Source organism: Antedon mediterranea, chromosome 8, assembly GCF_964355755.1.
Source record: "Antedon mediterranea chromosome 8, ecAntMedi1.1, whole genome shotgun sequence".
In the NCBI taxonomy this organism is placed as follows: domain Eukaryota; kingdom Metazoa; phylum Echinodermata; class Crinoidea; order Comatulida; family Antedonidae; genus Antedon; species Antedon mediterranea.
Genome location: NC_092677.1, coordinates 13,608,090 through 13,623,483, shown reverse-complemented (window position 1 = coordinate 13,623,483; position 15,394 = coordinate 13,608,090). Strand labels below are relative to the sequence as shown.

Genomic DNA, 15,394 nt, shown 5'->3' with positions numbered 1-15,394 from the left:
TAAATCCTGGATTTATAAAGTACCTAATGTTGTAAAACCACTAAGTGCTGTATGTATTATTATCCTGGTCATTTTTGGAGCAAACACGTATGCAGCTAGTAATCAGCACAACATTGTGTCTTGACCTAATACCAGATACATATTTGTACACCTAAATAAAGTGTCTTGACTAAGGATAGAAGCAATGCGAGCCAACATCTAACACACTGCCCCACATGTCCTTGCATAAATTAAAAATGATTTCTAACCTTGAGATGCCTATATCTATGCTGTCGGCGATATTTATTCTTGAACCTATCCGGTTGTTCACATATATCAACTCATCTAAAAAAAGGCAAACAATTATGATTATACTTTTAATTATAGTCCAAACTCCATTCGTAGAATAAACGCGTCCTGTACGAATCTGGTTGCCGGCAACATGACTTCGTATTCAGTGGAGCCGATTATGTTTAAAAAGTTTATATTGTTATCAGTAGTTAGTGTTATGACACTCTTTAGATTATTATATACTTTGGAATGTATTTCGTCATAATGACTACATTTTAATAGAAAGTTAAGCTCATCTTCAACCCGGTGTTACTAAAGATGAGAGTCATGATTCCGGTGGGATCCAGGGAGAGGTATACAATGCTCTACACATTCAGTGCATCACCGAATCTAACTAACTCAAAATAGAGAGCTTTAGATTTCCATGAGACATAACGTCATATGGAGGTACCATTTGCATACCGCGAGTTTGATTTGGCAATTTTTTCCAGTTATCTGTACCAATTTGTTTGATATGTCCAGGTGACGACCTGAGTTCTACTTCACAGACCTTTATTTGGGTGTATTGTCATCGTGGAAAAGGGAAATCAACTGAACGAAAAATGTCGTAATGCAAAATTTACATAATTCCTATGCCTTAGTTTGTTGAAATCAAAAGCATCCTTAATAACTAGGTTAATAATTTTGTTTCATATTTTATCAATTGTATACTACACTTACTGGTAAGGTATTCGCATTGTTTATAAAATACTCTAACAACACCAAACATAAGCTGCGATGACAGGTAAAGGGAAAGGCGTGGTTCAACTTGTAGCTGGAGGCAATTGATAATATCTTGACTGAAAAAAAGGAGAAGAATACATTGTATATTTTTATATTGTCATAGGAACTGTAATATTCATAATCTTCCTTACCTTCCACCCCTCCTTTGGGATACCCCTATTCAAGGGACAACCCCTATTCACAGGAAAACCCCTGTTCACAGGACGAACCCTGTTCAGGGGACAACCCCTATTCACAGGACAACTCCTGTCAAGGGGACAACACCTATTCAGGACACCCTTATTAAGAGTACACGTACCGTGAAACTTATGAGGTAAAATGTTTTAATACTGCAGCAATTGCAATTAAGTGGACACCTACCCCTATTAAGGGGACACTTTGTTGGGTCTCAAAGGTGTCCTCTTTATATAGGGCTTCTACTGTATTCATTTTCAGAGTACAATGCAGTAATAAACATCTTCTTCTTCTTCTTCCAATTTAGTGCAAACTTCAAACTTGTAGACTATAGCACTTTGGTGGGTTGTGGTGCGAGTGAGTTAGTTTAATAGGCACAGTGGCTGCGTGTGACAGTGACTGTGTTTGTGTGGACTAGTACACCGGGGTAACCCCCTACTCGTCTCGAAAGATGTACTAGGTTCTTTAAAGTGTGCATGAGCTATGTGTACACTGGACCTACGGTTTATAGTCCTTATCCGAGAAGACTCGTTCTACCACCAGAACCATGGAGCGAGTGAGCCTCGAACCCTTGCCGATGTTATGGCTACGTAATTACGGTTCCACTGTCTTAACCGCTCGGCCACTCACTCGCTCAACATGTTAAATGCTGCTTGGAGAAAGAGCCAATAGCTTAGCCCATCTATTTTCCCGGCCAGTAATCAATTTCTAATTAGGGTCCGATATTTGTTACCTAGTTTATTTCACTACAAAATGAATTGAGTATTAAAATGAAGAGTTACCAGGTATTAGCTACGTTGATCGTCACATACTCGCGCTTCGTGAGCTTTGATGATCTGGTCGCAGCAATCCTAATATGGCAAAGCAAAAATGACAGGAATAACATTAACAATAAAACTAATTAATGCACGGATTACAATAGGATAAAACACAGTCATGATTAAATGACATGTGGATCATCATCAGGAATGACAATAATAAAATACAGTAGGCAAAATGAGTATTGGGGTCAGGATCAGGGACAATTTGGAAGTCGGCTATAAATAAATACATCTTTAGGGTAGGAGGGTGTGTATTGTGTATTTTATCTCATCCATTGTAGTGTATATGACCAAGTATAGTGCCAGAGATCCCTGAGTATAAAATTTGGTGAAAACTAGGGTAAAGTATACTTGGATTGCATTAACAATGGAATTTATTTGCCAAAATCTTGTGGCAAAATTTAGCCTAAATGAAAAAAATGAGATTATATTTTAGCATAGGACTAATGCATACAACATACATCATTATTATATTACCTGTATTATAATTATTACTGTACTATTATTATATTCTCCACCCATACCCATATTGTTTTAGGCCTACTACTTTAGTACTAAAATACCTCCTCTCTTCCTACCACCATACTCTCTTACCAAATTTTCCCAAATCTTCCTCCTTTTTTTTGCAAGATATTGTGCGAGTAAAACATGTTTAGGCTAACTTAGGTGATGACTTTTTTACAAATGTATAAGTTGTATGAATACAACAATTCTGAAATAGATAAAGAAAATATCAAATTAGTGTAAGCTACTACTATATAGCCTAGTCCTAGTAGTATTATACCTAGGCTAGTACTACTATAAACTATAAGGCCCTCTAGGTATGCCTAGAGACCACATAGGTTTATGGATTGATATCTTTATTTAGGCCTAGTCTAGGCCTATACTTGGCTAGCCTAAGGTTGGCAGTAGCCTATCTAGCTAGGCCTAGCCTAACTAAGGCTATGATAGGCCTAGCTAGGCTAGGCATAGCTTAGAATAATATTTAATGGCAATCAATGATGGATTTGATCTGTCATTATTTATGAAATAAACTTTTACTAAAAATAAAAGATTATGCAAATACTGCCTAGCCTAGGGCCTAGACCTAACCTACTACTAATAGGCTAGGCCTAGCCTACTATGCTACTTCTATGCTCTAACAGTAGGCTAGAGGGGCCCTCTAAGCCAGTCTAGCTAGGACTAGGCCTAGTAGGCCCTAGGCTAGTAGGCCTAATAAATTAAAAGGCTAGCCTAGGCTAGGCCTAATAGTCTGTAGGGCCTAATATTTAATTAATTAGGTAGAGTAGAGGATATTAAAGTACTGTATAGAATGATGATAATATGCCTACAATTTTATAATAATAATAAAAAAAACTGTCTCACCAAACTTTGACTAAAAAAGTTCTGTCGTTGCCTGTTTAAACAGTAATAAGCAACCCCCTCCTCAGCTCTACTCGTCATTCAACGTCATTAAAATTATGTTAATGATGATACTTTTGACCAATCCCATGTCCTGAAATTCATAAATAAATATTCTAGCCAATTATAGCTAACATAACGATGACGTCGATTTAGTTCTTTTCGCGCTACTAGATTAATCGCGCGAAAACGTTCATATCCGACCTCGTGAGCACTCAAGCATATAAACTGGTGGTAAGCAGCAGCAGCTACTCTGTGTATGTATGTCATTAGGTCGTAGGTCGTGTTAATTTTGTTGTATGTTGTCGCGCGTGTTACAGTATTAATATTTTCTTTTGTAAGGTAAAATAATTAATAATACACACAACGTACATTACACTATTATTAGTCCGTGTTAGAAAAGAAGGCTTGCAGTTACTATACAGTACTAGCCTAGTCTAGAACTAGCCTAGCTAGCCTAGGCCTAGCTAGCTAGGGCCAGCCAGGCCTAGGCCTAGTAGGGCTAGGCTAGCCTAGCTAGGCCAAGTAGGATGCTAGCTAGCCTAGGCCTAGTAGGATGCTAGCTAGCCTAGGCCTAGTATATAACTAGGCCTAGCCTAGCTAGGCCTCGGCTAGGTTTATTTTAGGCTGAGGCCTAGCCGCTAGCGTAGCAGCCCTAGATTGGCCTAGCTAGGCTAGGCTAGTATGTGTATTTGGTATATAGATTATACAAATAATGAATATTTATGAGTAGGCTAGGCTAGAGTTGGAAGGTCAGAATATTTTATGTTGAAAAAAGAGTAGTAGTTTTCACCATTCAATGAATACAAAACATTCATTATTTGTTTTATTTTATAACATGCCTACATTTATATCTCAATGAATGCTAGGCCGATAGTACGTATCAATTTTTCTTCAAAATGTCTTCAAATGTCTGAGTAGGAACAGATATCAATGACTATAAAGTTCACCAACTTTATTTTCACAATAGGCCTATATATAACAAGGACGGCAGAATTATAAATAGTGTTGAATATGCATGACACTCCATGTGTGCCAAAATGTTATATTTTTATTAATATTTAAGCCGAATAGGAATCGGCGGCTGGTACTTGCACTAGTAAACTCAAACAGACAGGTTTGATCTTTATGTTAAAAAAAGTATGATGCGATACAGTACTCGATAAACCGATCTCATTTTGCCGACGGATACATCATAATAGGACTACGCTTCGCACTACTTCCTTTAAACACACTTGTGTATTTTTAGTTAGGAATAAAAAACGTCACCATTACACAATGTCACGTCATGTTATAAAAGGGAAATCCCCAGGCTCAGTCAGCGTGCGACACGTGCAGTTCGATGTCTATAGTCATTGAGTATTTGTTACTCCCTATACCCCCACCACAAAATGAGATGATATGAGGTTATCTGCCAAGATAGTTTCCTCGATTACACAATATTTGTGTAATTCTTTGAGATAGTAGTAGGCTATCCTATTTTTGGTTATTGATGCGCCATATAGTTGGCAGCTGAAATGAACATGACATATTTTTCCCTTTGTTCTTCATAACTGACGGGCGAAATGACTGGCAGGTGAAATGCACTGTGACCTATACCACTAGTTATTATTTTATATTTAAACTGCCTACTACCCTATACACAATCCTGGTTTTATGCATTGATGAATATTAATATGTACATCATAAAGTTGAGTTCTCATCAGTACTCCCAAATTTTCATCATTTTTCATCTTTCAGATAAAAATATTTTTCAACCTGTTTTTTTCACAAGGTTATTTCTGTATTTAATACAAACAGTAATTGCTAGAATGCAGGGGGCATCTGGTAAACATTGAATGCTGATTGCAGGAGGTATTTTTTTAAAGTCAAAATGCGTCAAATATGTTAAACCTCCCCAAATTGTAAGCTTGGAGGTTGGAATGTTTATTGGTCATTTTATGACCAGATTTTAACCGTGAGTGCAAACAACCGAACTTAAGTTCATAGGTCATGATATAGTAACTAGGTATGTATATTTAATATTTTTAACTGTTTTCAGACTGATCATCATGCCAACGGTCATTGGGTTTGAAGGGAGTGCCAACAAGCTTGGAATCGGGATAATTCGTGATGGAGAGGTGTTGTCGAATCCCAGGGTAACCTATATCACTCCACCAGGTGAAGGTATGTCAATGTGCATTTCAGAAAATGATTACACTTAAATGAATTGTAGATGAAAGAGTTATATGATACTGAAAATGTCACCTAAGGAAATCCTATCCTGTGGTTTAATCCCACCCTCTGGTTTAACTCCACCCTCTGGTTTAATCCCACCCTGTGGTATAACTCCACCCTCTGGTTTAACTCCACCCTCTGGTTTAATCCCACCCTCTGGTATAACTCCACCCTCCGGTTTAATCCCACCCTCTGGTATAACTCCACCCTCTGGTTTAATCCCACCCTCTGGTATAACTCCACCCTCTGGTTTAATCCCACCCTCTGGTATAACTCCACCCTCTGGTTTAATCCCACCCTGTGGTATAACTCCACCCTCTGGTTTAATCCCACCCTCTGGTATAACTCCACCCTCTGGTTTAATCCCACCCTGTGGTTTAACTCCACCCTGTGGTTTAACTCCACCCTGTGGTTTAATCCCGCCCTGTGGTATAACTTCACCCTCTGGTTTAACCCCACCCTGTGGTATAACTCCACCCTGTGGTTTAATCCCACCCTGTGGTATAACTTCACCCTCTGGTTTAATCCCACCCTGTGGTATAACTCCACCCTCTGGTTTAATCCCACCCTGTGGTATAACTTCACCCTCTGGTTTAATCCCACCCTGTGGTATAACTCCACTCTCTGGTTTAATCCCACCCTGTGGTATAACTCCACCCTCTGGTTTAATCCCACCCTGTGGTATAACTTCACCCTCTGGTTTAATCCCACCCTGTGGTATAACTCCACCCTCTGGTTTAATCCCACCATGTGGTATAACTCCACCCTCTGGTTTAATCCCACCATGTGGTATAACTCCACTCTCTGGTTTAATCCCACCCTGTGGTATAACTCCACCCTCTGGTTTAATCCCACCCTGTGGTATAACTTCACCCTCTGGTTTAATCCCACCCTGTGGTATAACTCCACCCTCTGGTTTAACCTGTGGTATAACTCCACCCTCTGGTTTAATCCCACCCTGTGGTAAAACTCCACCCTTTGGTTTAATCCCACCCTGTGGTTTAACTCCATCCTCTGGTTTAATTCCACCCTCTGGTTTAATCCCACCCTGTGGCTTAATCCCACCCTGTGGTATAACTCCACCCTCTGGTTTAACCCCACCCGGTGGTATAACTCCACCCTGTGGTTTAATCCCACCCTGTGGTATAACTTCACCCTCTGGTTTAATCCCACCCTGTGGTATAACTCCACCCTCTGGTTTAATCCCACCCTGTGGTATAACTTCACCCTCTGGTTTAATCCCACCCTGTGGTAAAACTCCACCCTTTAGTTTAATCCCACCCTGTGGTTTAACTCCATCCTCTGGTTTAATTCCACCCTCTGGTTTAATAATAATAAATGAAAACTTATATAACGCCGGTATCCTCCACCCATGTGGCGCTCATGGCGCTTTGTGCATTAACAACGTGCGAGAACATCAGCGAATAGCGACGTCTTTAGGTTGGTCTTGAAACTGTTTAGACTAGTTGAGCATTTAACTGTTGCTGGTAAGCTGTTCCATACACTTGCGGCCGCAACGTAAAAAGATCTCTGACCCCACTGATTTTTCGCTCTACGCTCTTGAAGAAGGTTTTGTGACAATGATCGTAGGCCTCTGCGGGATGATTCGTAAAGATCCACAAGGTCAGATAAATAAGCAGGAGCACTGTCATTTAGGATCTTGAATACAAACAACGCAAGTTTGTACTTAATACGTTGTTGAACAGGCAACCAATGCAAATCCATCAGGACAGGAGTTATGTGAGCGTTTGATTTTGTATAAGTTACAATTCTAGCTGCCATATTTTGCAAGCGCTGCAAACGTTGTATCCATTTGAGATTTTGGTATGCCAAACAACAAGGCATTACCAATGTCAATTTTAGAAGTGACAAATGAGTGTACAATCAATTCAGCTGTTTTCTTGTTAAGATTACCGCGAATACGACCAAGGTTCCTAATCGATATGCATGCTGCTTTGGATACAGTTGTTATTTGTGCTTCCATAGTGAGATTACTATCCAGCATGATTCCCAGATTCCGGACCACCGATGAGGGAGCGATGTTAGAGTTTCCGATTCTGATATGTGTGATGTTGATTTTGGAGATGTTACATTTAGACCCGACGATAATAAACTCTGTCTTTCCATCATTCAACTTTAGGTAATTTGTTGTCATCCAATTGCGAACATCTTCTATACAGGCTTCCATCTTACTGATTGCTGCAGCAACATCCCTTTGCACTGGATTTACTGACACATAAATCTGTGTATCATCTGCATAGAAATGGAAATGTAGACTGTGTTTGCGAATAATGTCACCAAGGGGAAGCGTATAAATGGAAAACTGGCCAGGCCCAATTACTGACCCCTGTGGTACACCATATTCCAGGCAAGCTTCATCTGAGAATGCATCATTGATACAGATTTAATCCCACCCTGTGGCTTAATCCCACCCTGTGGCTTAATCCCACCCTGTGGTATAACTGCACCATGTGATACAAAGTATAATATCCTATGATACCAGTCCCCTCCCACCCATCACAATTGGAAAATACAGAAGAACAATTCCTTTGTGATACCTACCAAGGTGACACTTTGTTTGGGTCCTAAAGGTGTCCCATTAATAGAGGCTCCACTGTAATATAAATTCTCGACAGTTTTACTAAAATCTGTTTCATCTTCTTACTGTAGGTTTTCAACCAAGGGATACTGCCAGACATCATCAAGCTCATGTACTAGAAGTTTTACAAAAGTATTGCATCTTTCTAATATTTATATTCTATGTATTCAGATCTGTTATGTTTATGTATTTAACAATACTATGTTTAACAACCTATGTGTTCATACATACAGTAAACTAATCTTTAGAATCAAGTATGGGACTACAGTATAATTAAAGTCTTAAATTAAATGTCCATCTTCTCCTTGCCAGTACAAACATATTTAATGTATGTTATGGAAAAATTGTATTAATATGCATTTACTTTGAAGGAAATATTTAAATAAGGAAACCTCTTTGATAAGGAAATAGTGATTGATTAAGGATATGGGTTATAGGAAAAGGAATAAAGAGTATTTAACGACAGGAAGAAACCACTAGCAATTTGAATAGCTAGAGTAACAGAATGTGTTGTTGACTAGATGGTCAGAGTGTTACATTAGTTTCAATTTTTATTTTTATAGGGCGTTAGATGAAGCAAACATTTCGCCTCGAGAGATTGACTGTATAGCATACACAAAAGGTATTTGTTTAAAATTTAAAAACCAACTCGCCAATTGCAGGATGGATAATCTATTTTCTAATTGATTGTTCTTATAACCCAAGTCTCATTTGAGGCTTAGGGAGTGAAGTTGAAAGAGTTGGAGAAGGCAAGCATATTAACCACCAAGTTACAGCTCCACTATCTTTGTAAAGATGTTGAGAATTTTGTGCAATGTAAGGCTGAGTGGCGGTTGAAATACCAACATGTAGTGTGTTTAGTCTATAATGGCAGGCTCTACTCTGTGCTCAATTGCACTGTCTGTTTGAAAGAGGATTTAATTTTTCGTTTTTTTTTTTTATACAGGTCCAGGTATGGGAGCGCCATTGGTGTCGGTAGCTCTGGTTGCAAGAACTGTGGCCCAACTATGGAATAAACCAATAATTGGTGTTAATCACTGTATTGGACGTATCCTTTTATATATTTTCATTTTCCCCTATTAGTTCAGAAGGCCTTTTAGGTGTACATATAGATATGTTATAAGAATTGGTTAAAGATTTTATATATGAAGCTGAGGGAAATATATCTTCTCGAGAGCAGAATATCATTTCATGGGGTATTACCGATATAAAAGTTGATATCTGTTATATTATATAGCCAACAACCACTGCCAGTAGAATCAGGTTGCTAGGCCTTCTTTATGTAAATAAGCCTGCCTAGTAAGGCTTTGCGTTCACCTTACCTTGCGAAGAATAATATACAGATAATTACTAAGTAATGATTCCTTGGCAATAATATATATGAACTATATTTGTAAAGCAGCCCTATACAGTGTATTCTTTAATAAACTTGTTAGACATCGAGATGGGACGCCTCATAACAAATGCTCAAAATCCAACAGTACTGTATGTTAGTGGAGGAAATACACAGGTATTTAAAAGCAAACTTTGTCGGAAAAATCAACATTCTGAAAACTGGGCTGCAAAACATTTTTTATGGCCATGGGATGGCTAGAGAAATTGGAAAAAATAATCAGTGTGCAAATTATTTATATTGGGTGGTTCTTTTCCATGAATTTTGTATCCAACAATTAAATTTTTCAGCAGTGTATACAGTAGATAATGTATAGGCCTGCGTACAACAAGTTCAACCACCTTGTTATAATCAACTTGGTCGCTCACATGATGATATGGATGAGCTGTGGCTTGGTGGTTATGATGCTTGGCTACCACTCCAAGGGTCCTGGGTTCAAGTCCAGGATTTTTTCTAAGGACCAAATTCTCCACTCCCAAAGACTTGTAATAAGACTTTGTTTAGAGCATCTTGTGTATATGTTTGTCTTGTGAACCTCTGAGGGTCCCTAATGATCAGCAATAGCTGGATGGATCACCCTCATTAAATATGGTTAAAAAAAAAAAAAAAAAAAGCAATAGGTAATGATAGTGTAAATGAAAATCCTACAGTGAACTGACACAACACAGCAACATTTTGTGTACGTTATTAAACAGAAACCCTGTAATGCACTGAATTTGATGGGCGTTGGTCGGTAAATTAGCGCAATTTTTACTCTCTCAAATATGAATGAAATTAACCAATAATGATATAATACAATTGTACAATTAACCCTTCTATTCTTTACAGGTTATTGCATATTCTCAGAAGAAGTATAGAATATTCGGTGAAACTATTGATATTGCAGTAGGCAACTGTCTTGACAGGTTTGCTCGCATACTTAAGGTTAGTCAGGCTTATCATGGCATTTTATTACATATTATAATTATTATGTAGGATTTCCTCTGACACTTTATCTTTCCTGTGCATGAGGAGATAAATTATCCATTGTGTTGTTAGTATCACATTACATTGCGATGGATTGGTATGTTCTTCTAACATGACATAATCTAATTTTTACAATGATCAGTAAAGTCGATAGTGAGTAAAACCATGAATGGTTTTGAACTTTTTTATTTTATTTTATAGCTATCAAATGATCCTAGTCCTGGATACAACATTGAACAAAAAGCAAAAGAGTAAGTAGTTTTGTTTTGTTTAAACTTAAGCTCTGTCTACACTATCAAACTTGATTTGACAAAAAAGTGTGATGTGCCCATATATGGACACGCTGATGTCATATTACTACCATATTTGGGCACTTTTTTTTGTCTGAAGTCGTTTGATAGTGTAGACAGAGCTTAAGCTCACACAGACTGCATATTTCTCCATAAATTTATTGTTACATTTCCACTGAACTTGAGTTATTGATGCATTTTGGAGATGAGGAGATTGCAGATGTAAGTAAATACACCTCATAGTAATACATTTTTTTTTGTAGGGGAAAGAAGTTGATTGAGCTGCCATATGTCACCAAGGGAATGGACGTATCATTTTCAGGAATTCTATCACACATTGAGGTTTGTAATTAATTTATTTAATGTCCTCTTATCACCATAAAAATCAGGACTCCTGCATAAAAACAACTCACTGTTATTTTTTTATAAAGATTCCAGTACAGTAGATGAGATTTTGATATGTGACAAGCTATGTAGACGCATAACATGTCGTTAGTCGCCGTCTCGACCTAGAATCATAGTCTAAGAATCTAGTGAACAAGCATGGTCTCGGTGTTCCTACTAGAACGCAACGCAACGACAAAGTGCATTGACCAATTCCAAAAATCCATCTCTTGTGATCGGTCAAATTACTTCCATTGCACTTTCCGTCATGCGTCTAGTGGGAATGAAGCATTAATATGACGTTCCTACGTGCTAGGCCATTGAAAATTGAAAGCTCTTATACCACAAAAAATCACTTTATTTAAGTATGCTTCTTGATAACATTGTGAAAAGTATGAAACAAATAAAACGGTTTCTGTTTCTCAAAGGGTTTAAAGGTTAGCCTTTTTTGTCTGTTTAATAGGATGTTGGTCGTAAGCTGTTAAAAAGTGGTGAATGTACACCAGGTGATCTCTGCTTTTCACTTCAGGTATTATTTTTACCATTCTATTCAATATTGTTTTGTATATTTACGTATTAGGTAATCTAGGTAGAGTAGTAGTCTTGAAGTATAATAGACCGTCGAAATTGTACAAAACACAATACCAGTTTTAATGCTTTTTTGTTATTTATTTATACTGGGTGACCTCTTCAGTCAAAGAACCAAAGGGCCCAGTTATGATCAGTGGCTGTAATGTACTAGTACACTGGCGCAACCCCCTACTCATCTCGAGTCTTTAATGGTTTATAGTCCTTATCCGAGAAGACTGTTCTACAACCAGAACCATAGAGCGAGTGAGCCTAAAACCCTTGCCTAGAACTCAGAATTATGATTCCATTGTCTTAACCGCTTTGCCACTCACTCGCCCTTGTTTTTCCTGTTTTCTTTTAAATTGTAAATGCGTTTTTTTTTCCACTTTTTGGCTCCGATGTTTTACCTACATCAAATCCCAGTATAGCTTCGTTCTTAGCTGAGCAAAGGGATCAATTCACCACATTTTATCTTTTAATTTTAGGAGACACTGTTTGCAATGTTGGTTGAGGTAACAGAACGAGCCATGGCCCACTGTGGATCGAAGGAGGTCCTCATAGTTGGTGGAGTGGGATGTATGTTGTTTTTATTTCTAATTTTACTGTATTCACCAAAACAAAACAACAATCATGGTTGGCCAGAGTGCCCTTGAATTTTCACAATAAAACCACCGAATGGCAAAAATATAAATAAGTTCGTCAATAATTTTATTTAATAGCTTTGATGCCTTCCAAGTTGGCTTTGCTGCCCCTCATATTACCGAAAAACTTGTTTTATTACAATTTTTTTTGCTTTTAGGTAACAAACGTTTACAAGAAATGATGGGAATTATGGCTGAAGAGCGAGGTGCTAAGCTATTTGCAACAGATATGAGGTACCGTACAAAACGTTTTTATATTACTCATTATCATATCAGGCCTAGACCTAGAGAGGAATTTATTTTGGTGTTATATAATAAGGAATATCGGACTAGCATGTGAGAGGCTCTCGATTCAAAATGATGTTCTATGGGCGCATTTATTCGAGGGAGGAATAAATAAAACAGTAAATAATATTTTTCAAATTGTATTGTTTTTTTAAAGGTTTTGTATCGACAATGGTGCAATGATTGCCCAGGCTGGCTGGGAGATGTTTGTGAGTGGAATAACAACACCAATAAAAGAGACATTTTGTACACAAAGGTAAATTGATGTCCATTATAAAACTGTTTAATTATTGCCTGTTGCCGAATGAATGTTCCTTCTCCATGAATTATACTTTGCGAAGACCGCTGTACGTTAATCCACTGTGCACATGCGGGATATTTCGATGCATTTCCTCGCTTCCCCACCTTGACACAGTTCTGATGGTTTCTAGGTCCAGACAATAACCGGTGACATGTCGTAGATTGTCGCAAATGAAAAGCTCCCTATCTTACTCAACATGCCCAACAACTGAAACTGAAGACTTTATACTAGTATTATTTTAACATTACCTTATAATAAGGAGTCACCTCTCAACATTGCTTGCAGGTACAGAACAGATGAAGTTGAAGTAACATGGCGTGATTGAAAAAATCAATTACAAAACATCTATTGAGGAACAGCTAATCGTGTCAAACACACCACCACTTAAGCTATTGCACTGGTACTAAATGGTTGAAAGACAAATACCAATGTGTGAGGTAGAAGCCTAGAGGGACAGAAGATTACCAGTTTTGTTCAACTTTTGTAAATCTTTGTTCTGTGTACATTTATCAATGAATATTGTGTTTAAATACTCCACTGACTTGGATCAGCTTGTAACTATGGCTTTTATTTTTCTTTTGACCATTCTTAGAGATGATAACTTGTTCAGAATTGATAGTAAAGGTCCTCTTTAAATTTAGATACAGTATGCAATAAATAATCTAGTCGCATATTAACAACTATAAACTTTTAATCGTAGTCAACTCAATATGTTTACATCATGGCACTGATGGTCGTAATGCCTGGATGTCATATTCTAGAGGGCACTATTAAATTTTTATTGTTACACCTTTTGTCGCCTGGCTGCCATAAAGTGAGAGTTTTCACCGTTAAACCTTTAGGTAGATATGTCCGGGAACGTTATTTTAGCTATTTCTATAGTGCCCAGTTCGAGCTCCACATACAGAGCTTATTTAGAGTCTGCAGGCATTATGCCCTTAAGTATTCCAGTCGTTTCTGTTGAGTTGTAAGGATGTTCTCGCTCCTAAAACAACTCCATTATCATATCTTTTGGTTCAAATTGGACCTTTCACCTGAACTGTATTTGGTGAATAAGGTTTTCTAAATCAGTACGGATCCCTTCTTGTAAAACGCACAGCAAGTGCTAGTTAGTGCCCATCCCTAAACATAGTACTGTTCATGTACTATACTGGAAAAGTACTAGCTACATCCTCTGTGTTGCATCTGGCTGTCGCTTCTGTCCAAACAACACAGATGATTGGATCATTGACATATCCATAGAATGCCTCATCATCTTCTCTTGATCGTTCTTTCTCTATTAGTAGAATTTTCTAGCAACATATGCCATATCTTTCTACTGTTCCCAATCTGAAAATGCAGTGCTTGTGGATCATCTTGATGTCCTCCATTGTTCTCCTTATGTAAAGGTTTAGAGTCCCTCAACTTCCTCAATAACATATTTGCAGGTGAGGATATTCGCAGTGCCTTGTAGCCTGCCTGAATTGCAGTGACTATTCACCTCGCGATGGTGGCCTTTGATGATGGTTTGTAAGGCAGAACCATGATACAATATTTGTCCTTATAAACTGCGTCGATCTGCTTGGGCAATAGGAAGGTAAAAGTAGGCATCTTTCAGATCTATCGAGGCTGCCCAGTCTCCTCGTCTTAGACGATCCTTAGTAGGATGGATGAAACTGTCTCCATCCGAAACCTCTGGGGCCGAATAAACCGATTTAGATTCCTCAGGTTTAAGATAGGTCGCCAATCGCCTGTGTTTTTTTCTGTGAGGAAGACGGTCAACTCGTGTCCCGATACGGCGCATCATGCGTCGACTGATTCTACTGCTCCTTTCTGGAGCAGAGAAGTGAAGCCGTTCAGGAGCGCACATCTCTTTTGTGGCTCTGGCGGTATTCTTGTCGATTGAGCACCCCAGCTCACAGGGGGGCTCGTGATTTCAATGCTGTTTTTTTTTATTGTGGTGAGAACCCACCTGTCCTCCGACAGGGTCTCCCACACTCGGGCAAATCGTCTTAGGCGACCCCTCACCTGCTCGGGGGACGGGCGTACCGATCGCGTCAACGGAGGCACGTGAACGCACTTGAACGTCTGCCACTCCTTTGAATCTTCCGTTTCTGCCTCGTGCAGTTCGGGGTATTTATTATTGTTATTAGGGGTGCGAACGCAGGAAGTGGTCATACACAACAAGATGGAATAAGTCTTCTATCTCGTTATTCAGTTGTGAGTACACCCACCTGTAAGCCACATATCGATATGTTACATTTGTCTTGTTGCGTTCATCCCCATCTATAAATCCTTTATAGATTCTACTATCCTCCAG

At 38.5% G+C, this 15,394-nt stretch overlaps 1 protein-coding gene across 1 annotated transcript; it reads left to right on the top strand.

Moving 5' to 3' along the window:
• The first annotated feature begins 3,733 nt into the window (after window positions 1-3,733).
• On the top strand, window positions 3,734-14,099 carry LOC140056184 (probable tRNA N6-adenosine threonylcarbamoyltransferase). Its single transcript, XM_072101478.1, has 14 exons — window positions 3,734-3,791; window positions 5,491-5,615; window positions 8,337-8,397; window positions 8,829-8,887; window positions 9,212-9,313; window positions 9,702-9,775; window positions 10,487-10,582; window positions 10,826-10,875; window positions 11,178-11,256; window positions 11,762-11,827; window positions 12,354-12,444; window positions 12,668-12,743; window positions 12,952-13,050; window positions 13,381-14,099. The coding sequence occupies exons 2-14, from the start codon at window positions 5,501-5,503 to the stop codon at window positions 13,418-13,420; spliced, it is 1,008 nt and encodes a 335-aa protein (XP_071957579.1). The 5' UTR covers window positions 3,734-3,791; window positions 5,491-5,500; the 3' UTR covers window positions 13,421-14,099.
• Window positions 14,100-15,394: the final 1,295 nt, after the last annotated feature.